Genomic DNA, 27,881 nt, shown 5'->3' on the forward strand with positions numbered 1-27,881 from the left:
CTTTTAAAACTACAAATTACAGGGATTTGGGGGTTTGGGGTTTTTTCCTTGGGTTTTTTAATAAAATGATGCTATGTTACAGATTTCTGTCATAAGAAAAACCCTGCTAAAGTTACAGTGAGCACTTAAACTAATAAACATTTGTGCCTTTCTGACAAGAAAAAAAATAATCTTTAAGCAGGTAGATAACGATGTATTTACAAGGCTTTGTTCCTATTAAAATTAAAGTTTCAAGAATAAGTCTTTAACATTTCTCTTTTTTACTGGATCATTCTGTGGAAACTGAGATGATGTCCAGGGGCAAGGGAGCTAAAAACAACTTTTCTGACAAGTGTTCAGATTTGTAAAGGTGCATATTAATACAAGTGCTCTGTGTTCCTGGACTTCAGAACCATAGTTAGCTTAATTTCCCTCCTGGTTTCAGATGTATCAGGTTTGTGTTCTCATCTTTGTGGTGTTTTTTTACAGCTGTAACAGTCGTCTTAACAAACTTTGGTCTCTTGTTCCTTCAAACACACAAAATAATTCCTTTATTATTATGTCAGCAGTGTCAGTCTACTACTTTAATGATTGCTTTTTGTTCTTGCTTCAGGTGGATAGAACAATTTCCCCTATAGATTTACAAGGTCACTGCATCTTTTTTTCCTTCAATCTAACCCACCACACTCTTCTGGATTCTGGGATATTTAAATGCATCGTTCCTTCCATCTTTCATGCGTTTCCTGTTTTCTTGTATCATAAGATCTTTAGATCACGGCTTGTATCTATTGTTGTGTATCTGCCAGATCATTTCTCTGATGCTAGTCCAAGCACAGAGGTCACACTGTCATAAATAACTCCATCAAGTTAAGACAGTAGAAGGTAAAAGTCTCTTTGAAGGAAAATACCCATTATTCACTACTGTATGCTACAACTAGCAGATGATGGAAATCTTTGGATTACTCTGAATAAAAACCAGTAAGATTTTTTTTTTTTTAACTTGGAAAGTCTTGTGCCTTACTGTTGAACTAAAAGGCGCTGCAGAAACTATTTCCTATTTACAAAGATCTTATAATAACATACCTCTGAGTAAATACACACAGTTAGATCTCATAACAGGTTATTGCTGAATTGTGTCTGCTACGTAAGAAGTACAATTCAGCCCTCTTGTGGTTATCTGCAAGCATACAAGTTTCTTCGTTTGTGGAGAACTATATTAAAACCATAGACTCTTCATAGGTTTTTTGAAAACTTTGAGGTTCACAAATTGTATCAGAGCACCAGTGAACATAGCTTGCAGAACTAATTTTGTCATAATCTTATGCTGTCATTTAAATCTATAGGGTTTTCTTAGACTAACTGATAAAATTGGGAACATCTGAAAGTTTTAGGGAGTGAAGAATTTCCAGTTTTCAAAAAAATCTTTTCAAGGGTAATCTATGTAGAGTAGTAATATGTTGTAGATCAAGCTTGTAGAAAGAATATATAGTTCTCGCCATATAACACTAACAATTTTCCTTCTGTTCGGCCTATGCGATTCCTTCAGTCTCTCTGTAGTTAGAAAACAGAACTCCTAATAGTGCTTTGCTTGAATCCTATAAGTTCAAGTGAAAAATTTCAGTACTAACAACGGGAGACACTGTTTGTCTGTTATGACAAACCATTTTTCTGTTATGACACCAGTGCCATTAAAAAGGAAACAAAGTTCTAATAAAGCATTTTTACCAGCAGTCTCTGCCTTTTGTAGGGTTTAAAAAACCAACAACAACGAAACAACGCACAATGCAGGAAAAAACACCCCACAGATGAGTAACTTATCCAGAAAAATGTGGAAAGCCTTTTGTCAAGAGTGTGCTACATCACTGAGGTCAATGTGTCTGTTTGTCTTCTTTAGTGGAGAGTGGATTTGTACATTCTGTCGGGATTTGTCCAAGCCAGAAGTTGAATATGACTGTGATAAACCCACTCACAGCTCTGAAAAAAGAAAATTGGAAGACACTGTGGGTTTGGCGCCAATAGACCGCAGGGTAAGGATAAAACGAGTACTGTCATCTTGCTGCTTGTGTTCTGAAACGTATGTGTCTTTTAAAAAGTGGTGGTAGAAAAGAAGAATTAACTTCTTAAATAAGCTCTGAGATGATAACAGCCTTCGTGTAAACATGCTGAACAACACATGATGAATGTCAGAGAAGTGGTTGTGATCTGGTGCTCTGAACTGGGACTGTGTTCTAGGAATTACCAAGTGCTGTTTCTAACAGAGCTTTTGTACACAGTGACCTTGCATTGAGAATTTTTTTGTCTTTGTGCTTTCCAAATTTGGCATAGATTGACGTTATCAACTAATGGTTTTAGTCTTTAAAGCACTTTGTCAACATCCTTTTAAAAAATTAAGGTGGTTCTTTCACAATGAAGATATACAGACATACAATACTGATCCTGCAGAGATTAACACAAGTCTCTGGAAATAACTGCTATCCTTTTGCAGCTTTGAATAGTCTGGTGGAAAAGCTACAAAGCAAGCAGTGGGTCTCCAACTTTTGTTTTTCCCTTAAACCTCAGAGTTAAAAGAAAAAAATTGTGCCTTTGAGCAGACAGTTGAACTGCTTGACAGAAACTTTTGGATTCTTGGGTTTTTTCTGTTTATTTTTCTTATTTCTTTGTAGTTGTTCTATTATTATTTAAAACTTTTTTTAAGCGATTTTGAGCTGTATTGGAAACTTTCAGCAGTGTTTTACTTGGTTTCACCTGGCAACTGCTGTAAATACACTGAAATTAGTAATTTATTGGCGGTCTTTTGGTCTACCTGTAGAACCATTATTTACATGTGCTGCTATCTAAAAGGAAAAAAGCTAGCTCTGTTTGTATTTGCTTTAAATGTAAGTTATAAGTGCTGTGCTGTAAATATTCTGATAAAAGATCAGCAAGCATGAAATCACACAAAACTATTATTAGAATCTCTTTCAAGGATCAAGATCCGGTTTAATATATTTGGGTACACAAAGAAAAGATACCCCTTCCTACTGCTAACAAAAAGCACCGTAGCCTTTGCAGTTACAGAGCAGTTATACCCAGATGAGGAAAAATATGACTGCTATCTCTGAATATTTGTAAAGCACTGAGAGCCATGCATGCTCTTTTATTCCCTGGAATGTCTGCTGGGCTCAGCAAATGCTGAATAACACTGTTAGTTACTGTATGAGGTTTCATAGCATGCATTTGAGAGTTGATAATGAGGTATCTATTGCAGAGAAGGAATACTGTAGGCCACTAGTTATGACAGTTAATCTTGCTTCCAAATACAGTTTCCGTGCTCACTGTCCTGCTTAGGCACTGAGGGAGTACTGAGCGTCTGTTTGGTATTTTCTGTAGTTTGTTATTTTAGAACAGATCATGTAGGATTCTCTAATTACTTGGCTATCTATTTTTCTTGACACAGAAGTGTGAAAGGCTGCTGCTGTACCTCTACTGTCATGAAATGAGTCTTGCTTTTCAAGATCCAGTTCCTCCCACAGTATGTACCTCACTTCCTTCCATTTTATGTTAGTAGCATAATTGGCATGTTTCTAATGGATTTTTTTATGTCCCATCACAGTCCATTATCAGAAGTTAAGGTTCCCAGACATTGAGTGTATTAAACGTATTTAATTTTATTAAAACTGTCTGAAGGGGAGTTAAAAGTTGAAGCGTCGGGTTGGAAGGGGATTTGCTAGTAAAATTCCCCAAGAACTGATTTTGCTTAATACTTCAAAAATAGACACAAAAAGTAAGTTCTAATACTGTCTGCTGATTTCATAATGCTGAGCAATACCACTAAAAAGGTGAATTGGGATATGTTTGGGTTTTTTAAAAATTACCTGATTTTGAGAATTAAGAGTACTCTGTAGTACTAATATGAAATTGAATTTCTTATTATTAGCTTGAAATTTATTAGTTTAAAATGGTAAACAATACCTGGGTGCATTAGAAGTCCAAGGATGCACAGAAGAGTTACCAGCGTGATCAGATGAAAAGTACCTCTTTTATGTTCTTCAAGACAAGTCAATGGGAAAAGAATTCATGAATAAGTAATATGCTCCTATGCACCCTTTTTATTCCATTTGAATAAGAATTCTTCTTTTGAAGAACATTTCATAGAATTCAATAATAAGAAAGGGCACAAGAGATTAATTGATTAATCATGTGATGGTCATGTATTACTAAATTCAGGTATTATAGCATTTCTCTTAAAATGTGAATCTAGTTAGGAAGAAAATATAAAAATATTATCATTGAATTTCATATCTTATTTTCTAATTTCTAATTCTTTCTAAAGAAAGAATAAATCTTAATTCTACAACCACAGTTTGAGATGCCAAAAACATTGATAACTCTGAAATTTTCCACTGTTTCCAGGGACATACTCCATGACCAAAATTCCTTTTGAGCAACCCATGTACTGTCTCCATTTGAGTGGGTTGCCAGAATTATCATATGGTGGTCTTGAGAGTGAAATTTAATACATGGCTCATTTGATTACATCCAAGAATAACGTCTAAATTGTTTGCTCTATCATACGTAGTCAATGTAGGTGGGGTTTTTATTTGTTTTTCTTTATTTTAAAATAGGCATTGGGAGGAGTATATTTTAGCTAGCAAAACTAGCATACATCACTGTTATTCCAGAAACTGTCTGCATGTATGTTAAAAGTACAGTTCTTACATCTTAGAATTGTACTTTGAAGATGAGACTAAATCTTGCCCTCTCCCTCAGAGCTAAAGGTTTGTACAACAATAAGTGATGAACATGACTGCATTCAGTAAAAAAAATTTATTCTCCATGTAGGTTCCTGATTACTACAAAATAATCAAAAAGCCTATGGACTTGTCAACCATCAAGAAAAGACTTGAAGAGACCAATTCATTCTACACAAAGCCGGAAGATTTTGTGGCCGATTTCAGACTGATTTTCCAAAACTGTGCTGAATTTAATGAGGTTAGAAATGTAGATACTTTATCTGGTTTTGTAGGCTTAGTTGCTTTCAGGAAAAATGTAGTGGAGGTAGAACTTACAACACAAAAATTTATTGTATTAAACTTATTTTGATGATGAGACTGCAGTGAAAACATAGATCACGTTTGAAACTACTGTGGTGTTAGATGACTGTGAAGTGTAGATCCTTCCATAGAAGGAAGGAGGATTGTAACAAACATGCCAGCTGAATGGCAGGACAGCAGGTAAAGAGTAGGACAATTGTTTATCATAGAGGTTAATAGCGAGCATTTGATTTAAAAATTGGGTTTAATCCCCCTTGCCTCAAATCTTAAATTCAGTGGAATTTTCAGTCTGGGAGGTCTGTACTCACCCTTATGATTTCTAGTTGCATGTTGAGTGATTGTTGTTATCCCTTACAGCACTTAAGGGAACACTGCTGGAAAAGAGATGCAGGTAGTGAGTGGACCACGAAATAAGAGAGAATTACACTGGGGATAAAGACTTCTCTAAGTGGCCTCAGTGGGGTTCTCATCCAGTCACCCTTGATAGCTGGGAATACTTCCTGCCATGGTGACCTCTGCTTCAGGAAACCGATCAGCCGTGGTGGCTATGACTGACTTTAGGACTGCCTAGTCTTCCAGGTTAAAATCATCATCTATTCTAGTTTCACCATAATTAAAAAAGGTCTGTAAGCTAGAGAAATGCTAGCGTTTCAAGCAGTTGTTCCAAAACACGTTTGACATCCTACAGGCATACCTATATATTTCACAGCATAACCCAACTTTTTTTTTTGTGTGTGTGTCAGGATTTAAGAGGTTTTAGAATCTCTTTATATAGCTTTCAGAACCCAGGCAGTATGGCTTTTGCAATTAGCCTCTGAGATAATCCGTCGGAGAAAAAAGTCATTGGGGGTGTTGGCCAAAAGATCTGTCCTCACCTTCTGTTTTGCAGGCTTGTGGTCTTTGGGACCATGTGTTCCACAGGTGCCGTTCTTACTGCTGATTGATTTTTTTGTAGTTTGTAAGAGCACCCAAAAGACCTAATGTGATCGAAGTATAAAGCTGTTTCGTGATGCACTGATGTTGTTAATTCACCCAACAGCCTGATTCAGAAGTGGCCGATGCCGGCATGAAACTTGAAGCGTACTTTGAAGAACTTCTAAGCAACCTTTATCCTGAGAGAAAGTTCCCTGTACAATCCAACTGCCAGAGTGAAAAAGATAATCCAGAACTTACTGATGAGTCAGATGATGACTTTGTACAGCCCCGGAAAAAACGCCTCAAAGGAGAAGACCGTCAGTTGCTTAAATGAGCTGCATGTGTTACAATGGAACGTTTTTTAAAAACTAAGAATATTTATCACTGTTAGTTGCAAAAAGGGGAAAAATCATGACTGCTTTGACTTGTAGGTTTGTGGATATTTACTAGACTTTCTATCCCTTGTCTGAAACACAAATCTAATGGAGATCAGGGCATGTGGAAAGCTTCTCTGAAGTTCCAAACTTTCATTGTACTTCTGGAGCAGCACAGAAATTGCCATTTGCGTGGGGTGACAGCTGTTTAACTTTACTTTGAGGAAGAAAAGAAGTTTGTATAGAATTGAACTTTGAAACATTACATGGGTTCAACATGTGGCTTCCTGAGTTTGAAGAAAATGTGATCTCACCAGACTTATAATTTTACCAAAGGCATGTGGCTGGCCATAATTTGATTTCTTTGTACTGTATTTAACACAAGCCATGACAACAGATGGTGTAATATTATTGTCCTGCAATACTGACTGGTACAATTAAAGTGTAGTTGCCCCCAAAGAAGTTGCTGGTAATTTTAAAATGTAAGGGAGAGTGTATTAAAAATAACTTAAAAAGAAAAACAAAAAAGGAATTTGTTTGAGAGTTTTTAATGAAGGAAGTTAAAGACAGAATACTTTGGTTTGTGCCGTTTTTCTCACCACCAGCAAGAAACAGTGGTATTCCTGTACTATTTTGTTTAACAGGTGTCTCAAGTTTGATGTACCTCTGTTTAATGGAGTTGATGACAAAGTCTCGAGGGGAAAAATGTTTGCTTGTAACTATCACTCAGTCTTTGTGTGTGTTTAGAGAGGGGATAAAGTATCCTTTCTGTCCACAAGGAGCTCTTGTTGTTTTTCCAAATTTCTAAATATATTGTTGTCAGTATGCAACCAGTATTGTTATTCACTTGGAAGTACACAAGTTTGAAGAGATGGAGGAAAAAAGAAAAGATATTGCTCTTCAACCCTTCATCTGCCCCTGTTAAAATCACCAGAAGGTGAGGACAAATTACCTTTTTTGTTCTGTCGACTTTCCAGAAGCACTGACAACAATATAGATGGTTGTTTCTGCCCTCAAAGATTGCAGAGTTAGAGAAGTATTTGTCTATGGTTGCTGAAGCTGTTGGTTTACACTCTTCATCTATGTCACCTTAAATGAAAACTGAGGTTTTGGGTGAGCAGGCAGTCTTTTGTATTAATTGAGCTCTGCTTGTGCCAGAATTTTGCAGATGCAATTGTGAAGACATGCGAGTGTACACAGGCCTGCTTTTGACTTGCTTTGTAGCCCTGATGTGGTGCTGTGGATAGATCATCGAAGAGACTAGATAAAAGTGCTGCTTGTGCCTCCCTGCTGTGTACATATGTGCTCAGAAAAAGGCCCTTTTTTTGCCTCTCACCAGATGAGATACTACCCACCTGTCTTTGTCATAGGGTGGCACTGCCCACTTAAATGTAGTGGACACTTCAAAAGAACACTCAGTTGTGTTTGCAGCAGCCCTTTGACATAGCTTTTGAAATGCCATGGTCACATGGTTGATTTTTAAGCTGCCCAGAGTAATGCATTTATTTTCCCCTTTTCCTTATTTTCTGTTTTGTTTGGGTTTGGGGGTGGGGGTGGGGGTTGGGGGGTGTTTTGTTTTTTGTGCGGTTTTTATCACCTGAAGAGAGTTGCTTATAGCAGGAGTTCTACTATCCCAGAGTACCAGAAAAAAAGGAAGAGAGGTGAAGGAACAGAACAAGATGGTGAGGGAGACCATTCTAACAAAACAGGTGTGATCAGTGCACACTACAGTAGCACAGACTTAAGAAATAAGAGACACTGCCATTGCAACATTTGAAGTCTTAAAGATCTAGCAATGCCTAGAAGTCCTAGATACCTTGTTCACCAAGTTTAACAGTGCTTCCAGAGGAAGGTGCTCTGTGGTTCTCCAGACCGTAAGTTGCAAGCACAGATTTATTAGGAGGCTTAGTGCATTTAGAGGTGAAGTTAAACACCTATACAGCTTCAGACTAAAGTTGTTCTCCCAATGGAAAATATTGGGGAGAGGAGTGTGTCCAGTTACTTATCTGTCTGCTGTAAACTGTTTGAAAATGTCTCTGTTTAAATAATCCACTGGAAAAATCTGACTCGACTTTGATTTTGTGGTCTTGAATGTCACCCTAAGAATCTTCAGAAATTGTCACTCCAATGAGGTTTGAGATGTAGTTAAATTTAACTGCTTTAATGCACATGGTATATGTACAAATAGTTGAGGAATGCTGGTTTATTTATAAAGGAAAGTACTATATTCTTTCAAGCTGCTATGGCAAAGACCGTATCTACTTTGTGTATTTTCCCCCCTTTGCCTCAATCCACAGAGTGGTGGCTGGTTTGGGGGGTGGGTGGGTGGGTGGTTGTGTGTGTACACTAATGGCACTAGTAGTAAAGAGTCTTCATCTCACTTCACAGGACAGGCACAAAGCATCTATTTATTGAATGATAAGAAAGGGAACATCTTTGCGAAATTTGCCATTTGTCTATACAAATCATAGCTCTTACACTGTTCAGTTGCAATTTTTAATAATGGAAATGATATGGAGAAACAATCAACATCAAATGCAGCTCACAGGAAATGACAGATTCCAAAGGTTTTTCTTTCCTACCCAATCCAACATCAAACTCTTGCTTTCATTTTACTTGCTAAAAAGGGGAGAAAAAAATAATACATAAAATTAATAAAAGGTACATGAAAACCAACAGAAATGGATACAGGGGAAAATAATGTGCATTTGGGTATGTCCAAAAGGTCTCGCCTCTGACAGGCAATCCCCATGACCGCTTTGAGAGCGAACTGATGCTGTCCTAATAAACTGAAATGAGTAGATATGCTTTTTAAATGCATTGTCTAGATTTCACAAAAAGTTACTTACATATTCTTTATTTAGTTGGTTCATTTAGACCTAGCTTTAAGGAGCACAGCTATTGCCTGGAGCCTTAGGACTGAATATTGCCATGTTAAAAGAGCTTTTATGTGATGTATTTAAATTCTTGCATGGATTGGATGACTGTACTGTGTGAGGCCCTCGGACAATATGTTCAACAGTCATGATTCAGCAATCCCTGAATGACTATGTACACAAATATAATCTCTGAAATGACCATGAGATAAGAGTTAGCAAGTTGAATTGTAGATCTAATGGTGGCTTCTCTAACTACACAGCTAGTTCTGCAGCGTTTTGTTTTTCTGTCCTTTTGACTTGTGCATGTAAAGGCCAGCAGCTGGAGCTTGTAACTCTTACTTGTAGCAAGGAGGATAATAATGCTATTGAGTCCCCAGGAAAAGGGGGGGGATCCCATTAAGGAATCATTACACTCCCATTTTCTTGACCACTGTTAGCCAAAGTTAATCCAACTGTAGCTGAATCAAAGTTTTCCTTTTAAAAGTCTAAAGCAGTTTCAGTGAAGTGTTTTGCTTAGTAATTGTTGTAAATCCAACCGTTTGAAGGCCTAAGTGGCTCTCTGGCCTCTGTGCAGGGGATTGAACTTCACCAGCAAGGGAAGATGAAGTCAGTCAGTCGCTTTGTCCACTTCCGTATTAAACTTTGGTTATTTTTTTCCCCAGTCTTTTACAGAATATCATATAGATATTTTAAATGGCATAAAGACATAAGCATTTAAAGAAGCAGGTAATGATTAATATGGTGCTTTTCTGAAAACCCTAGGGTTAACTGTTCTGTGCACCTTGTGGAAACTTTAGCTGATGTGACCCAATGAAGTGTGTGTGTGTTTGTGTCTATATGTATGTAATATGTGTGTGTTTGTATATATGGTTTTTTTAAAGTCTGGTTCTGAAGCCCACCTAAACCAGTTTGATCAAACATCTGTCTTGCTCTAGGCTGCTAAAGAATGTGGATTATTTGAGCCTATGATCTTCTGGTTTATACAGGTAAGACTGCAGAATAATAGGCCGGGTGATGTGGGCATGCTGCATGCATGACATGAGAAGTACCATGCTGGTATAGCTGAATCGACTAGAATCACAGAACTGCTCACCACCTCCTGTAATTAAACTAGTGCAACTTGTGCATGGGAGAATGTCTGAATTTAAACTTCCCCCTCAATCTTTGTGCTTAGTGTTTTGGCTGATTGCTTTATAGGAAACACTAGCCACAATGGCTTAGCTAACAGACTGATGCAGTTGGGGCTTTTGACTTGAATTTGATGGAGAAAAGGCTTTAGTAGTTCAAGGTATTAGTTCTACCTGCTGTCCTCTCTCCTTACAGCACAGGCAGAACAGAATATGTGCCCGTGAAGCAGCAACTTCAAGTCAGGACTGGAGACACCAGTAAAGAGGGGCTTGTGCTAGCTGAAGCTAATGTGCTGGCATTAGGGAGCTGGGGTTAGGGCAGGCCTTCTCCTTTGTTCTTTTATGAGAAATGAGCTTTAGGCAACTGCGATGACAGTGCTTTAAGCTGCTGCAACAGCACATTCCTGTGCTTGCCTGTCAGGCCTTCTTTTGGGTTATGAACCCTCAGGAGGATTTGGTTTGGATTCTGTCTGAATCATAACCTACTAGTTTCTAAAGAGCATTTAGATACCCAAGAGCGGTAATACAAACCTGCAGTGCTCTGCCCTTGGTCTCGATGGGCAGCGTGAATGCAGAGATTGCACACACGACGCACACAGATGAGAAAAGACACAGGGCCCCAATGAAAGAAGCGCTCATAAGAACCTGCAGGGAAATGAACAGTTCAAACATCAGCTCAGTGGCATGGGGCAGCTGGCAGTTAATTAGTAATTAAAGAGTGGACAAAGGGTCACAAGCACCTGTGAGCCTCAACAGTAGAAAATTGTGTATCTATGAGCTTTCAGAAAGTAACTTACTAGCAAGCCTAAGCTCTGGGAAGGGAATTTTGCAGATCTGCATCTGGCAAAGACCACATAAGTACAAGTACTCTGTATAAAACATCAGATAAAGAACTAATGAGTTGGAGAGGGAACTGAATACTTTTTTTTTTTTTGGTGAACTTTAGGGACATTTCTCTGTATATTTGATAGCAATGATCACACAGTGTTTACCAACATTATCAAGCGTGCTCTTACTTGTGATATAAATGGGGCCACCATAGCTCCAACACGGCACAATGACCCACTTGTTCCCATCCCCAGGGCTCGCATTGTGGTGGGATAAACCTAAAACAGATCAGAAAGAAATTGGATTAATGCAACAATGATCTGTGATATGTGTCTTTTTTTTTTTTTTTAATTATTATTTTTCTTCAGAGACACCCATTGTATTATCAAGGGCAGCTAGTGGGCTAAGATATAAAAAGAAAGGCAGGCTCCTCTGGGTCTCTTTTGTGCCGTTACAAATCTGCCACTTTTTGCCCCAAGTAAAGTTTTAGGACAAGTCAATCAAAGCTGGATGTGATTCCCCTGCTGTTTGCTCCCTGTCCTGTGTCTGTTCCCCCCCACCACGCCCCTTTCTCCCAGTTGGGCTGGGCAGCACACATCAAAGTGACAGAAGATAGGCTGGGTACTAAAGGAAGAATTCAATTTATATTACCAGGCCCTGTGTCTGGAAAGCAGGAAGAAAGGATATTGTCTGCAACCTTCAAGACTGCCTATTTATTTGTATCAACAGCACTTTTGTTTGGGAGGAAAAAGAAAAACGGATCCCATTAACAAACCTCCAGGCTTAGAAGATTGTCTTTTGTGTATTTTCTTTTTCATGTCTCCCAAACACCTGTGCCAATAAAACACTTACGGATGTGTTTTGCTTAACTTTAGTTAAGTCCTGTTAATAGATTTTAGCAAGTACAAGCATGTAAGCCTTTGTTTAAATACTTTAACTGGGCCAAGCCAATGGAGGTAAGGTAATTCAAGAAGAGTCCAGGCATGTGGCCCAAAAGGGGATTTCCAAGTTTGGTTTTGGTCATTGATTAAATTCTGAGTAGTAGTGGTTTATGATATGGCCGTTGCAGCAATGGTCTTTACATCAACAGCATCCAGTTCAGGACTATTATAAAGCTGGTATTTATTCAAGCCTGGTGCATGCTTAAATAATGTACTATTAAAAGAAGTATCAGGCCAACACAGGGAGCTACTTCAGTTTTTGCTTTTTATCACTTTGCTCAATCTGAAGGGTAATACATTTAACTCCACACAATTGTTTAAAAAAGAACAAAAAAAAACCCCCAACAATGCATACTTCACTCCCAGAACTCACGGCTCCAAAGTTTTATGAAAGACAAGCTCTCTGAAGGATTAAAACTGTTTACAGACAAAACACAGTAATTTCCATTAAGTGAAATAAATCATATATTTATAACCTCATATACTACCTTATACTATGACAATAGTCCCTTAAGTAAGTGCTGGAAAAAGTTCCTTTCAGTGGTAGCCTATTTTCTAACTTTGCAGGGGGTGGTGAGGGGAAAGATTGTGGGGTTTGGAAGACAGTGGTACACAACATCCTCAAAAAATAACATTTTGTAGTAGCTGACCAAGACGTGGCTCAGTAGGGCATTCCTCTTCCACCTCCTTTTGTCACCTCTCCAACTAATTATCCGATTTCTTCTCTGATCTTGCATACGAAAACAGCATGGCAAGGAAGCCAGAGACACTTTGTCCAAGAAAGATGACTCTAAAATAAATACGGCAGCATTGCTAGGTATAGGCAAACAGGCTTTCATGCCCCAGAGCAGCTTAACGTACTTTCAGAAGGACCTACCTCTGCTGTGTAAATGTAGATGGTGTTGAAGTTTGCTGAAACCAAAGCACGCAGCATGAAGAGAAACCCAGTCATGCCTGTGCTGGAGGGAGAGCCATGTGGAGCAGAGTTAGCATCACTGAACAGCGATCAGCAGAGACACAGCCTAATATATTCACTGTGATAAGGCTTTTACCAACTTACTATAAGGGAAAGCATAAGGGAAAGATGGTTGCTGACAAGTGTAATCTTTCTCTAGTCCAGTGACAAGACATGTTTGACAATGGGCTATTATTGCATGTTAGGTTTCCTTTAGGCCGGTGTTAGAGGCTGGAGGGAATTATCTGAACAGGACTGTAGTGGCTCAGCTGGTGCCGTCAGCGTTACGGTCAAGTCTGACTTCCAGCCCAGCCCTCGCTTTCTGTTCCTCTGTAAAACTGTTGCAAGCAAATATGATGGCCAGGCTCAGTTTTAGGGAAAACTGAAAATAATAATAGCAGTACAGAGGCCAATGCCTTTCTGAACAACTGTAAGCTTCCTGGTAGGGCCTTATTTAGCTTAATGACTATTTGCAGCCTCCCACTCCAGCTCCCAAGTATTTAGCCAGCCTCCAGGGCCAGTGGCCCACAGGGCAGGCGGCAGGGGGTACACCACTGGCGAGCAGCCGTCAGGCTACCAGCCAGTTCAGAGGAATCTTCAGCTTGAAGCCATCCTGATTTTCAGTAACCATTAAGCTCTGCCAGCTTGAGAGGGGTCTTTCCTACACATCCTCGCAAATCAACCTGATAATTACAGCACTCGTGGCACCATTTCTCTTGATGACTTGAGCTCCTCTTGAAGCGCCCACAGCTCTCCCAGGAAGAGGAGGGAACCAGTCAGAGGGTTTTTTCAGATGTACAAGAATTACTGGCCTGACCGACTGGTGACCTGAGAATACTCTAGGTACTGCCCTCGGCACTGCACACCCCCCAACAAGACCCGCGTGCTGATCCAGACTACCTCGAGGTGCAGATATTAAGGAGAAGAAAGAATAGGGCCGTACATCCCATGGTGATACACAGGCTCAGTCGTCTTCCGAGGAAATTGATGCCGAGAATGTTCAAAGGATTTACTGGAGATAAAAAGGAAAACGTAAAATGTTAGATGACCTAACTGCAACGATTGTCTGTCTTGACAGACCTTACGCAGTGTGCCTCAAAAATACCTCTCTGCAGGCCCAGCACCTATGAAATGCTCTATAAAATGCACGAATGCTATAATTCTCTTCCTGTACTCAAACCCTGTAATTTGCCCCTATGCCCTTTTTTTGTTTGTCCTTCCCCTCAGAAGCTGGAGCCTGTCCTTCCCTGAAATTTCCCTGCTGTACTACAGCAGGACACCAACGCCTGTCCTGAGCCATGCAAGGCAGGCACCTGCTGGGTGAGCACCACAGGCCTGGGTGGTTTTGCCCCCTCTGGCCACAGCCCAGCCAAACACCAGGACCCAGCGTCTGCCCCGTCGAGTCCCACCATGAGCCGGGAGCCAAGCAGACACCTGAGTGCATCCCTGGACTGGTCCCAGCCTGGCTGCGCCTGCAGGATCCAACAACCGGTCGCTTTGTAGCTCAGTTGCTGAGATGTGAACCAGGGAAAACGTTCACCTCCCAGGAGTGTTACAATACTAGACCCACACACAGTGCCACTCCCAGGCAGGCTGCACCGGGAAGCATTCTGGTTAGCTGCAGATTCCCCGGGCACTTACCTGTCCTTCACTGTAGTACTCAGCACAGGACCTGCTCCTGAGGCCGCCATCTCTTGGAAAGTAGGGCACTTGTGTGGTGCATTCAACTACAGCAATCTGACTATTTGCAATCCTTGCTTATTTATGACTTACTTTCCAAAAACTACACGTCTGGGAATTTGGGAAGCCAGGCTCAGTTCTGGGTAAGTTAGGAGCAATTTCCCCTGGAGTTTAACCAAGACTGTTAGTATGTACTAACTGCAAAGGAGGTCCTTGGCTCTGCTGTTGGAAGGACCCATGCTGTCATCAGAAGCTGAATTATTCACCTGGGGAGCAATGCCCTACCTTGCCCCTTGCCACCAGCTCATGGCTTGTGTCCTGGACCTTCATTTGAAGAGCCTGTGCCTAGCACTTGCCAGCAACGCTGAGGACATTTTGACCCCTGGCACATCACGAAGCACACGCACAGCTAAAAGCTTTGCAGTGAGTATTGGCTGGCTGTAAGAAGGGAAAGGCAGGGCAGGGAGGGGAGAAGAGGTTACGTGCGATCTCTCCGACTGTGCTGATGATCATGGTCTGGTAGGCGGCGGGCCCGAACAAGTGGCAGTGGCAGGGGCCGCGGCTCTCCTCGGAGTCATCGCCGGAGTCCTGCGCCGGTGGTGCCGTGGAGCCACAGACAAGGTCCCGCTCCAGCAACTCAGCGCTGGCCAAGATGACGCCGTAATAAGCAAACGCTATGCCAAGCCTGCGGGGGAAAACGCTGCAGTGAGCGGCAGCAACGATGGAGAAAGTGAGGAAACTGAAATGCAGCAGGTTTTGGGTGCCCTGGGACCCCCGCTGTGTGCACCAGCTCTGTGTGATGGACCCCCTTAGCCTGAGCCTAGCAGTGACTCGGGTACCCGCCAGGTCACTGGTCACCCCACCCACAGCACACCACTACCACCTATGTCCATGCACCGCTCTTCCTCGGGGGACCCCACCTCCGCTCTTAGTTTGTCTTTTTGCTTGTCCCTTAGTGCTGGTTCTTGCTCTGCAGCAGGGGGGAGCGTGCCCCTTCCCTCACGCAGGGCTGTAAGTGGAGACATTTCCAAACCACCCCTTCCCTGTGGACCAGGGATTCTCGACATCAGGCCCTGATGCTTGCAGCTTTCATGAAGCAACTGTCCAGATTTTTTTCCAGTCCTTATCCTTTCTGCCCAGGGATTTTCGAAAGGAGTTTTCATTAACTGGCTGGAGAGGCTCACATCGCACCCTGGCTGGCTGTCCAGAACACAGCACTGGTGATGGCAGCCTGGCTGTGTCATTATCAAGTAATTCAGCACACGCCTAATCATAAGCAGGCCGAGAAGTAATTTTCACTTTTTCATCCCCCCCCGGCAGTTTCAGAAACAAGCAGCAGAATCTGGGCTAGGCAATGAGCTGCCTGGGGAGGTGGGGGATGCTTAGGACACGGGGGGTGAGAACGCAAACCCGAGAACAGGCCAGCGACTCCTGGGAGGACTAAGGGAGAAAGGAGGATTAAAAAACAAAAAGAAAGATATTTCATAATACTCATACAAGTTGAGGGGAAAAAACCATTAAAAATTCAAGGCCTGACTCGCTTAGCAACATTTTGGGTCAATGAGTTCCCACGGAGCCATTATTTATACATTTCCATTCCAGACAGCAAAGTCAATGAAACTTATATTACCTTTGCATACAGCTACCAGGAACATTGCGTATGAAACCCGTCTCTCTTCAATCTTAATTTTCCCTGGCCAGTGGCACTGGTAACTGTTAATGAGTTTCTGTTGGAGCCCTATTTCACTGATATATTGGCTGGCCTGCAAAGGTGACGCATTTCTCCTCCTCTCCGGAAGAACAAGTCTACACCAAGAAGGGTAGCGGAGTCGTGGGCACATCGCTGCTGCACGCCGCAGGCAGGTGTGGGTTTCCTCCTGCAGCTCTCGCCTGGCTCCCACCCCACCTCCCCTGAGCTGCCCTGTCCCGAGGAAGGACTCATGGTGCCCTGCACCATCCTGGATGTCCAGCCTTTTTCTGCCTATGTTAACACCGACTGACGCAGGGTGCCTGAGGCATGGTCTGAGATCAGGACAAGCCGACGGTGACCCATGCCCACATACTCCCCCTCCAGCTGCCAAGGATCTGCAGCCACCTCCTGAGGCAGAAGTGCTGCCTTGTAATGGCAAAGTCAACGGGAGACTTCTGCTCTCTGCACACATTCAACTGAGAGAATGAGGTGATAGGCAAGAGGGAAAAAAAAAAAAAAAAAAGCTTTTTTTACCATACGATCCATATCTGCAAAGTGGTTCTGAAGTATTTGGGGTGGATAAGGTCCTTGAATCTTCCTCTCCTTTCCTGCAAATTGTTTGAGAGAAATAGAAGGTTTCAAAAAGGCATCTTTTATACAGGGGCCAGTGTTCTGCAGCAGCAGCTGGCACCCCAGGCCCCGCTGCCCTCACCCCAGGCTGCCGATGACAGACAGACTGACAGATGGTGCAACACAGCACCCCATCAGCCCTCCAGAGAGGAAAGCCCCTCTTCCCAAAGGATGCCCACAAGAGGACATGCTGCAAAGGATGGAGGGGAGGAGAAGAGAACACCCTGAGCACTCCCAGCCCACACATGACGTCGCAGCTCCCTGTAATCTGGCCCCAGCATGAACATCATGGTGCTGGAGGGGGACCTGGTTGCTGCTGGGGGACCAGCACTGCCAGAGCTGCTGGCAGCTCCCGTTGCCCACGTGCTGGGGACAGAGGACCAGCATCCGCTGCTCTGCCTGTGAAGCAAGTTTGTGGCCACATACGTCTTGCCAGGAGACCTGAAATGCCAGTGAGCAGAGAGGCAAGCAGGCACTGGGGGGCCCTGCCTGCCCCACTGCTCCCCAAGAGCCAGCAGCTGCCCCAGCATCCCGCTACTGAGGGGAGACGAGTTCACATGGACGGTTTGGGTTGCCTTTATTTTTATTTTCCTCATCATTGGTTAAGCCTGAGATGGTGCACAACTAACAAAAACCCTTCCCACAGCCAATGCGGGTCCATTACATAAATTCAATTAAACTACAGGGAAGCTTTAATCCTCATTAATTCCAATACAATAGCACCATCTTGCATGAATTGCTAAGGACAATGCTTGGTGCCTGTGGGATTGAATAAGCAGCAAAGAGGTCCAGGAAAGGGACTTAAAAGAGCTGGATAATAGTTTTGAAGCCCTGGACAATAGTTTCGCCCAATCTTCCTCTCTTGGGGAAAGGAGCCACCTGAATAAGTCCTCCCACCCTGCAGTCAGCAGGGCCCAGACTGGGGGTAAGGGGGAGCAGCCTGGGGGTGAGCCTGGCCCCCAGCTCCTCTCCTGCCCCACCTGCAACACCCACACATGCTTTTGGGCATTTCGGTCCAGTAGTGATCAACTCCTGAGCTGCTCAGCTGCTTACAGGTGGAAATGGTGGTAGCTGTGAAACGGCGTCTCCTGCTTTGACCTTTTTCTGCTAGTCCGTGGCTCCACACTCCACACCTAGGGTGCTGGGACCCCGCGGACAAGCCCGGCCAGGGGCTGGGAGAAGCCTCTGGGAGCAGTGGGTTGACCTCATGGCAGGGACCCTCGCAGCCTGACCGGCCACAGCCCCGAGAGGGACCCCGAGGGGAAGGTCCCAGGTCTTACAGCACAGGGGACACCCCTGGGGGATGGATGGGCAATAAGGAAGAACGCGCTTTGCAGGGAGCCCTTTCTGTGGTAAAGGAAGCAAATCTTTTCTCAGCATGGTATTTTCCTGAGCGAACACAAAGAATGAAAAAAAAAAGCGGAAAACTCAGTTTCCTTTTGAGGGCCAAGATTACTGTCCCTCTAAAAGAAAAAATGACATCTTCATAATCACACTCAATAGTTGTTTGGAGAGAAACCAGGTGAGGAGGGGGAAAGAGGCAGAGTGAGATGAGCTTGGTGGTCCCGCTCCCTCCCCAACCCCCTGATGCCGGCAGCCCTGCCTGGGACGGAGGGGCCAGGCAGCGCCGCAGGCTTGGTTTACCTTGGCGGGCTCCCTCAGCACCCCCTCGGGCATCACTGCCCCGTTCATCTTGGCTATCCTCTGCAGCGTGGCCAGGGCAGCCGCCACGTTTCCCGTGGAGATGTTGTACCGCGCTGACTCTGGGATGAACTGAAAGCGGAGTGGTGTCAGAAAGCCTTTCTGCGCCTCTCTGTCCACACAAACCCTCCTCACAGCTTCCCGTCCTGCCCAGGAGCCTGGCCAGGTTAGCACAGGGCACTGCCTGAGCTGGAGCAGCCTTTTGCCTGTTCTCCTCCCTAGCCATGCCCTGGGGCACCCCTGCATGTCCCAGCTCCCCATACCCCATGTTGGGGGGCTCACCCTGCCCAACAAACCCAATTCTTGGTCCAGCTCCCAGGGGCCTGCTACTGAGCCGTCTGTGGCAAGCACTCATGAGAGGTGGAAGCCAAAGACACAGGTTTTACAAAAACAACCCTTAATTAATTGAAATTCTAAAAAGGGATGAGGCATGTGTCACTTAAGCAAAAGTCTTGGAAGACTTAACAAGGCCATTGAAAAAAAAGGAAGGCATGGATGAACTTTAGGAGCAAACCCACACATCATTAGCATTTGCAATGTTCACCCACACCTGTGCTCTTTCCAAAATAAAATCACTTTTCATTAAATGATGGCTCTATTAAATTATAAACAAATACATCTTTATCACTGAAATATGAATTAAAGACTCCTTTTTTAAAGGTATGTATGCTGACTGTGTCTTTTTTTTCTTCTGGACTAAAAACTTGTGCTACCCATTTTTTTCTGTCAAAAATGATCAGGGAAACCAAACGTCAAAGTTATACAAGTGGATGTTCACAGCAACCTTGGATTTGACTGCCCAGGTAGCACCCCAAATGGACTTGTGCATTCATTCAGCTGCAGGAAGAGCTTTCGCATCTGCACGCCTCGCACTCGCCACAGCTTAGCACTGCAGTGCCCATGAGCACTGTAGTAGGGATTTTCCACATCACTCTCCACAAATAAGACGGCCCTCGTGTCCAAGGCTGATATTTCTGAAGCATGAGCAAACCTGGGAAAGCCACAGTTGACCCTGACACCCATTTGCTTTGTGAACATTATACTGAGGCTTCTTTCCTCGGCCCTAGCAAAGGTAAAGACCGAAGAGGGTACGCTGTGGCCAGCACTAGACCGAAGATATTACTTGTGATTTTTTCTGTACCCTGCCTAGCCTGTCTTCCTCTCGATGCCTGGACAATCACCATGGTCCCTGGGGTGCTGGAGGGATACAGCAGGGCAGCAAAGCCAGAGGCTTTGCAAAAGCAAAGCAAAGCCAAGCCATCTCCCGCAGGGTGACGTCTCCCCAGCAGCTGGTCTGCAGCTCCCCCCCAGGCCATCAGGACCTTCCCAAGCCCCCTGGGTGAGAGGGCTGCAGCAGTGAAAGGAAGACACAAGGATAGCCCCAGGCTTGCAGGGGGTGGAGGGCAATGCCTCTTGGTGCCTGGAGAGATGCCAGGTCAGTGGTGGTGCGGCGGGGAGGGGGGAGACGAGCTCTTCCTACCTTGAACACCAGGATGAGAAGGATGCCGGGGATGGAGGCAATTCTGATCAGCCACCGCCAGCCGATGGTTGGGTTCACCACCGATGCCAGGCCAATGATTAACAAGGATCCTGCCAACCAAAACACCTTTCCAAGGGAAAGGAAGGGGTTAAAACATGAACACATGGCAACAATTTGTTTATTTTCTCCCCTTCTGGTCTGGTTCCATGGATAGGTGGGGATCTGTGCTGGGGAGCACTGTGGTTCAAACTGAGCCATCCCACGGGTGTCTGAAAAGGTGAGCTTGGGTTGAAGGAAAGAGGGAAAGACAGACAAGGATTTGGGGAGGGACGGCTGAAGATAGTCTTAATTAGCTCCACATGAAAACAGATAACTTGCTGTGGCTACCATTGTACTTAAAGCCACTTCTTTTGTCCTTCCAGTCTCTTCTCTGCTAATGCTCATGCCCATGAATTTTCCTCTTGTCTAAATCTCTGCAGGGGAGCGCCAGATTTACAAGCACCGAAGGCAAAAACGGGCCAGATTTCCGCTGCTGGAAGTTGGTGGATCTCCAGTAGAGTCAATGCCAAGTTATACCAATGGAGAATCTGGCCCCCCGATCTGCAAGTACATTCCTCCCCAAAGTTCACTTGTTGCCATTAGGGGATGCATCCCTTTCCAGGGGACCACCCAAGGGAGCTCAGCCAACACAAAGCACAAACAAATATATAAAAGCTGCAGCAAGTTTATGAGTAATCTGTGGGCAGAAATAACAAATTTCTGGGGAGAAATACAAGATCGTTCTTTTTTATAAACCTTCTTTGTGTTTCTGATGACACTTTGGTAATGAAGCCCTGGCATCAAACAGGCAGTAATGAAAAGCAAATTATCCCAGCCACCAAGACCATATAAAAAACACTTTTGGTTCAACAGTCAGATGAATTCGTGTGCTCAAGGAGGCCTCCGCAGATCATTTGCACATGCAGCAAGTGCCCATTGCAGAAGTAAGCAACAACCCGAGTCACGCTTGCTGTGGTCTTTGCCCAGCAAGTGGGCGCAACCCTCCCAGCACGTCTCAGGCCGAATTTTGGACTATCTATGCTAGCCCTATCCTACACAAAGCTCTGTGCCATCCCTGAGCAGAGACAGGGAGAGGCGCAGATTAGGATCTCATCTGGGAATCACCTTATTAATGCATTGTTATTAAACAAGTCCAAAGAGAGGAGGGATGAGCCCAGGCCCGGAGGGGGCCAGTGGTGCTGCTAGCCCCAGGGCTGGCTGGAAAGGGCCATCGGCACTGGCCCCGTTAGAGCAGGCAGCACGGTTATCGATAGGGCATCCGAGAGGCTGAGTGCCAGCCATCGATCGCAGTCCCCATGCAATGTTTGGAGCATCCAATTATTTGAGAAGATATTGCCTCTCTTCTGCAGGCAGCTGCCTGTGTACATCTTTAATAACACAGATGCCGTGCTCCAGGGGCAGGAGGCAGCACTCACTCGGACCCAGATAAGTGTGAATAGTCTGGAAGAAAGGCTGACGTGCTGGAGACCCAGCTTCCAAACAGCAGTGGGACAAGTCTCCCAGGACTCAGGGCTAGAAGAAACAGTAACGTGCTCACTCTTACCTAAGGGCAACATGTATCCTCGGTATTTGGTGGGCAAAAATTCCGTTTTTATGATAAGCCTAGCGAAAAAGGGGGAAAAAAATGCAGCAATACAGCAACAATGAGCATTTCTATACTAATCAAGTAGCAGTTCAGCTCAGCTCAGTCAGTGCTGGACATTGCTGTCCGTAGGCAGAGTACCATCCCTCTTCCACCACTGAGCACCCCGAGACAGGGGATCCCTGCTCAATATGCCTTCCACTCAGGCAAGCCCAAATTACATGCAAGGGAGATACACGGCATGAATCCTCTCCAGGCCACGGCTGTAGGCTACAGGCAGGTAAACACTCCAGTCTGTGCATCAAGAAACCTACGGGAAGGTCCTGTGGGTTGACTGAGGCATCAGCACAGGCATAGGCCTGGGCACAGGCATAGAGGCGTAGAGTGTGTTTGTAGAAATGAACAATTTTTAGTGAATCTTTTTTTTTGTTAAATAAAGAAAACAGTCTGTTCCACTTTTTATCAAATGGTTAGATAGCCCTTGGGGGAGGGCCTGGCACTGGTGTCTCCCAGGCTCACAGGTATGACTTGTGCTTCCTTGGCTGGAAAGAGAGAGGGGTGGGGAGACACCCACGTTGGCTCCTTCTATCTCAGCTATTGAAGTGTTTTATCAAATGTGCGATTTCCCTCCATCCTCATTAGGTTCATTAGCAGCCTCCACGGCCAGGCAATGGGGGCTCTCCTGTGAGGGAGGCAACGCCCGGAGCTTGGCAGATGTGTGACCCAGGCACAGGGTGCCTTCTTCTCCCAACAGCACCTATCTCCCTCCTGTCCTTCACTTCAGCAAAGGGTCAGCACAACTGGTTTGGGGCTTTCCTGTGTGGGCAGCAACCAGGCTTCGAGGAACCATGGAAGATGCTGAAATGTTGCATTTGTTTCCCTGAGAGAGTCGAAAGAAATAATTTATTCTGCTAGGCTCCTAGTGAAGTGGTTGTTAATATTGTGGATTTCTCCCCCCTCCCTCCATGTCCCCCTTTCCACCCCAACAAGGCAAAAAGTTTCATTTAAGTGGGTATGTTTTACATCAGTTCAAGAAGAATTTGCTAGTTAAGCAGAATTGTTGTGACTTTTTTTATGAGGAAGCAGCCTTTGCTCATCTGTTACCTGTCTAATTGTTTTTATAATATATGTTTTTAATAATCCCTCTGTCACTGGCTTAACGTAAACCAGCTGCCCTCTCTATTCCAGGGCTCAGGAGTCCTTGGGAATCGCAATTTAGGTTGATCGACTGGGATTCCGTAAAGTCACAGCACGGCATTTTGTTTTAAGGCTATGTGGAAATTTGCTCCCCTTTCCACTTCCAGCCCCCGTGGAGGCCCCTTCCCCTCCATCTCCTCCAGGTCACAGCACAGCCACGGCTTATCAGGCTCAGTGCAAGGGAAACCAGGCACTCGGCCAGTGTCAGCCAGAATGAGCTGAAGGGCTTTTCTTGCTGTAAGCCCAGGATCTCAGCCCCCTCGGGTCCACGGGTGCCTTCGCTAACCTCCCTGCGAAGGCTGTCTTGCCGCTGCCCGTGCCACGAGGCGCAGCCTTACCCTTGCGCATGGCCCGACACGCCACCTCCTACCATGGCCCGCAGGAACACGAACCAGATGTAGGATGGGGCAAATGAGGTCAGCAGGGAGAAGTAGGCTGCCCAGAGGAACGAGAGCAGCAGAATCTGCAAAAGGGGAAAAATCAGAGTCACCAAACCACGGGCTCAGCCAGGTGCATGGCTCCTGTGAGGCTCAGGAAAAGGACGTGCAGCCCCCGGCGCTCGCTCACCTTCCAGCGGCCATACCTGTCGGCCAGGAGCCCAAGCACTATGCTGAAGACCATGTAGCCAAAAAACACCATCTAAGAGGAATTGAAACACAGCTGTGGAGAGCCCACTCCCAGCAGCACCGGGCAGCTCTGCCCTTTGAACTGTGGGTGAGTTGAATGTTTTCCGAACAGCAGGATGAACTGCAGTGCCCAGAGCGTGAGCGAGGTGCCTCTCAGGGGTTGACTTCCTCCATGTAGGCGCTCAGTGCTTCAACCCTCAAAGCTGGGGGTTGGATGGCAAGGACTTCAAAATGAGAATACTGAACTGGGGGCTTGTTTTGGCATTACAGCTCTGGGCACAGATGTGTGCTCACGTCAGCTCGCTTTCTGGTTTTCTACAGTTGTGGTGTTGTTCTTGCACCTGAGAGGAGGCCCTAGGAATTTATTTGATCCACTGGGAAATGTACTTTACAAAGCAAGCCCCTCGTGGTGCCGCTGACAATGACCATGTAGTGGATGACCTGCGTAAGGGGAACACAGAGTCACTCACCGTTGTCACTAAAGCCACCTGCCAGTCTTGAAGCTGCCACTCACATCGGATGAGAGGGGACACAACGGCTATTAGCATGATCTCCATGGCTTCAGCCACCTTTTGGAACGAGTGTGCATGTTAGCAAGAAGGGAAGCCACAAGGACCCCACAGGGGAAAGTCCCTCAGTCCTACCAAGCCTGCAGCCATGGCAGTCCCACCGTGTCAAAACAGCGTTGTGAAGCCATGGGGCCTCCATAGTGGTCTGAGCCCTGTGCCTGATCTGGAAGAGGTGAGCGCTTGGAAACAGGGAGAGAAGGCGAGAAAGGTGCACCTAGAAAGCATGTATCTAGGTACAGTGTGTATCTAGGAAGGCTGGAAAGACTCAGCCTTTGCAGAGGACACTCTTGCCCAGCTGTGCTAGTGGAAGGTCTTCAACTATCTCTGGAAACCAAGCTGCTTGGTTAGGTACCCTGCTGTGAATTTGGGCATCTAACACAAAGATGACGTCGTAAAACTGGTTTTGATTAAACACTTCATTGCTCCATTGGCTGTTTGCCCCAGCAGCTGGCTTCAGTTAAGAAATGAGCCTATCACACATAGCTAAAGGCTCTTACACCTCAGCTGCAGTGATCCTCATGGATATGGCCCCATCCCATCTTTACCCCAGCCTGGCCTCAGGCTTTTGCCCCAGTTCCCAAACCAGATGATACACCATTAACACAAGATCCTGCCAGTTAGGAAATTTTTCAGGGAGCCAAGGGTGAGAGGAGGGTAGCCTTCCCATGCCAGATTGCACAGGGTTTGGGTGCCCTGGGGATGGCATGGAAAATGGAGTCAGGAGGCTGAATGTAACCCTCAGGCACTATTGAAGACATGCCCCCATCAGTGCTGCCCAGTGGGACGGTGCTCCAGGGCAGGGGCCAGACCAGGATGCTCTGGGCCAACCTGCTCAGCTTTGGCCTGAAATAGGTCTCATGTCAATTGTGGCCCATATTGATTTTGGCCAAAGACGACAACAGCAGAAATTGTGCTTGAGAAGATATGTGTGAAAAAAATGGGCTGCAATATGTGCCCATGGTGCTTATGGTTGTTATTGCACGGTAATAAGGAAAATGAAAACAGTATTTTTTCAGGCCAGTGCAGGTGGCTGCAGACACCTACCCCAGTGCTGCCCATGATCAGGAAAAGCATGATGTGGAACCTCCCAAACCCAATGGTTTCCACAGCTTCTTCCACTGTAAATGTCTTCTGCCCTGAGCACCAAAGGGAAAGAAAGACAGAGGCAAAAAAAAACCTTCAGCAGTCAAATTGTACCTCCTTTTTATGAAATGTCAACATTTTTCATGCTACTGTGCAACCACACCAGGAAAAAGGCTGGAAACATCTACCATTTGTGTATCCACCGACCAGCTACTGGGCACACTGGTGGCCAGGCATGTCAGGGGGTTGCTGGAACAGCAGCCAGCAAGGAAGAGGCAGGCTGGACATGGCAGAAGGACAGCCTTGTACTGAGTTACCCCAGCTGCTTCAGAAACCCATGGTTGGGACTGCATCTGGGCAATGGTCTACTTGCTTTCCCTGCCCAAACTGCCGTGAGACTTCAGTCCCTCTGCACCCCTGGGGTACAGGCCTGCTCCCAGCACGGGTGGAGTGAGCTGGGGGCTGCCCCGGGTCCGAGCCCTGCATGATGAGCCCAGCCACATCTCCTAAGCCTTTATTCCTGACTTTCCCCCCGCATTTCAGGAGCAAACAAAGCATCTCAAGATCAGAGCTGGGATGGCTTTATAAACAGACCCGGCAGAAAGCTTTCAGTATATATGTATACTTTTAAGCTCTTATTTAAGTAAAGTCATAGCTGCATAAATTTTTCTGTCAGGCCATTTATCTCCCAAGTCAGTCATCCCAAACCCATCAACATGAGCTCTGAAATGGAACAGAATTTACTGCAGAAATTCCAGAGAAATTATGCTTTTCTACATTTTCTTTCACTTTAAAATGCTTTTGAAATAGAATACATTTTTCTTTTAAAAACCGAGTTATCTGAAATTAAAGAGTCTTTGAATTACAGGTATAATAAAATGTTTACACAAAGCAGAGGCCTGAGAAAAACCAAGCCAGCCAGCTCTTCCCTCCACCATAGGCAGCAGCCACCAGTTGGGTAGCTGTGATGGGAGAGGGGCAGTATGAAGCTGATGCTTGTGACTCCATGAACAGAGGTTTTAGGCAGCTGGAGTGCCAGGACTGGGGACCCTCTCTCTACCCTGGCTAAATGACGACCCAAATTTCTAGTCCTGCCAACACAAACCCACCTTTTGGGTGTTCTTGTCTCTCTGCGTGGATTTCCTCCAAGCCAATGGCGTTTTCTGCCGCTTTAGGTGCAATGGCCATCTCAGCTCCTGCTGGGATCCACCGTCACTGTCAGGCAAGGCTGGGATTTAACTGTGAAACCTCTGGACAGTTAAAAAGCCATCTGAGGAATAAGCCACTGTAGTGGTTTCAGCCCAGCTGGTAACAAAGTACCACGCGACCGCTTGCTCACTCCCCTACCCCGGCCACAGTGGGATGAGGAGAAAATATAAAGGCAGGCTCGTGGGTCGAGATAAGGACTGGGAGGGATCACTCCCCACTTATGGTCATGGGCAAAAGACAGGCTTAACTTGGGGAAGAAACAAAATCAATTTAATGTACTACCAATCAAATCAAAACAAGGATATTAGGAAGTAAAACCAAACCTCAGAACGCCTTCCCCCCAGCCCTCCCTCCCTCCTGGCTCAACCCCACTCCCGATTTTCTCTACCTCCCCCGCAGTGGGCCAAGACACGACCAGCAGCAGGTTGTCCCTGTTGGAGGCAGAAATTGCTACTCCTCGGGAGCTGGGGTTGCGTGGGCGGTAGAGGTGCTGCGCTCTGTAATTGCTCAGCCTTACGGGAGCACCCGCTGAGGCAGAGCCGGCGGGTAGGAACAGCCGTGCCGAGGAGCGGGGTGGCCCAGCCTGCTCCCCTAACCCCGGCTGCCCTGGGATGGCATGGCTAGCGAGAGACAAGCACCAAACTCCTCCTCACCCAGCCCGCACCTTGCCAGCATAGCGCTTCCCGCTGCAAACCTCATTTTCTGCCTCACCCCCCCGCCGTGCTAATCCCCGTCCACTCAGGTCAGCAAGAAACACAGCCATGCGTTCCGGGCTGCAGCAGGGGAGAGCTGGCTTCCCCCGCTGATGTTTCTGGTTTCCAATGCTATATCCCTTGGCCTGATCGCAGCCACTTTTCTCATTAGAAAAGCTCATCTTAATCCCAGGGCGCAGATTAAGCACGCTGCTTGCTTTAACCCACAAGCTTTCCTGCCGAGTGCATGCTCAGACACCGGGGGGGGGGCCTCAACCCGTCTTCAATTTGATGACACGCTCTCCTTTGATCACCTCCTTTCAGGGGTGCTGGACTTGGCCGAGGCAGCATTCACGGCCACGCAGCAGCAATCAGGGAGGCTGCAGTAGGGTGACTGCTTGAGGGAATTAATGACCAAGAGCATCTAATGAAAGATACAAAATCCCAGCTGAGATAGAGGGCAGCACGAATACGGGAAGCACAGAGTTACAGTACTCCCAAGCTGGATACCTTAAAAGCATTATACTGAGGTACAGCTATAAGGAGGTCATCAAGGGCTAATGGCAGATTAGTTGGTCAGATCACGTACACTGACCTTGCTGTTACAGATCGTCACAGTCCAGCATCCCAGAGGATGCGTAGGATATTGCT

At 45.5% G+C, this 27,881-nt stretch overlaps 2 protein-coding genes across 3 annotated transcripts in view; one reads left to right on the forward strand and one right to left on the reverse strand.

Annotated features, from left to right (window-relative positions):
- Nucleotides 1-8,367, forward strand: part of TRIM24 (tripartite motif containing 24) — a 67,447-nt gene extending 59,080 nt beyond the window's left edge. For both annotated transcript variants that reach the window (XM_052790349.1, XM_052790350.1), the window contains exons 16-19: nt 1,874-2,006; nt 3,416-3,490; nt 4,801-4,950; nt 6,052-8,367. In XM_052790349.1, the coding sequence (XP_052646309.1) occupies nt 1,874-2,006; nt 3,416-3,490; nt 4,801-4,950; nt 6,052-6,261 (568 nt within the window). In that variant the 3' untranslated portion in view covers nt 6,262-8,367. The remainder of the gene's footprint in view (nt 1-1,873; nt 2,007-3,415; nt 3,491-4,800; nt 4,951-6,051) is intronic.
- A 2,432-nt stretch (nt 8,368-10,799) lies between these two features.
- SVOPL (SVOP like) lies at nt 10,800-27,417 on the reverse strand. The gene is made up of 15 exons (XM_052789940.1): nt 27,192-27,417; nt 26,439-26,579; nt 25,291-25,382; nt 24,148-24,246; nt 23,619-23,690; nt 23,390-23,514; nt 21,802-21,874; nt 20,213-20,338; nt 18,676-18,804; nt 16,936-17,009; nt 15,194-15,396; nt 13,932-14,043; nt 12,954-13,035; nt 11,324-11,413; nt 10,800-10,952 (listed from the first exon to the last, which is right to left on the reverse strand). Exons 2-15 carry the CDS (start codon nt 26,515-26,517, stop codon nt 10,800-10,802), a joined length of 1,509 nt encoding a protein of 502 aa, XP_052645900.1. The 5' UTR covers nt 26,518-26,579; nt 27,192-27,417.
- Nucleotides 27,418-27,881: the final 464 nt, after the last annotated feature.

Source organism: Harpia harpyja, chromosome 6 (assembly GCF_026419915.1).
Source record: "Harpia harpyja isolate bHarHar1 chromosome 6, bHarHar1 primary haplotype, whole genome shotgun sequence".
NCBI classification, from domain to species: domain Eukaryota; kingdom Metazoa; phylum Chordata; class Aves; order Accipitriformes; family Accipitridae; genus Harpia; species Harpia harpyja.

What these genes read in the sequence shown, in the direction of transcription:
- SVOPL (XM_052789940.1), bottom strand. Translation starts at nt 26,517, where the DNA reads ATGGCCATTGCACCTAAAGCGGCAGAAAACGCCATTGGCTTGGAGGAA. An exon ending in GTGTCGGGCCATGCGCAAGG is followed by an intron (nt 21,875 to 23,389) that starts GTAAGGCTGCGC and finishes CTTTTTCGCTAG; the next exon opens with GCTTATCATAAAAACGGAAT. An exon ending in TCTACATTTACACAGCAGAG is followed by an intron (nt 11,414 to 12,953) that starts GTAGGTCCTTCT and finishes GATCTGTTTTAG; the next exon opens with GTTTATCCCACCACAATGCG.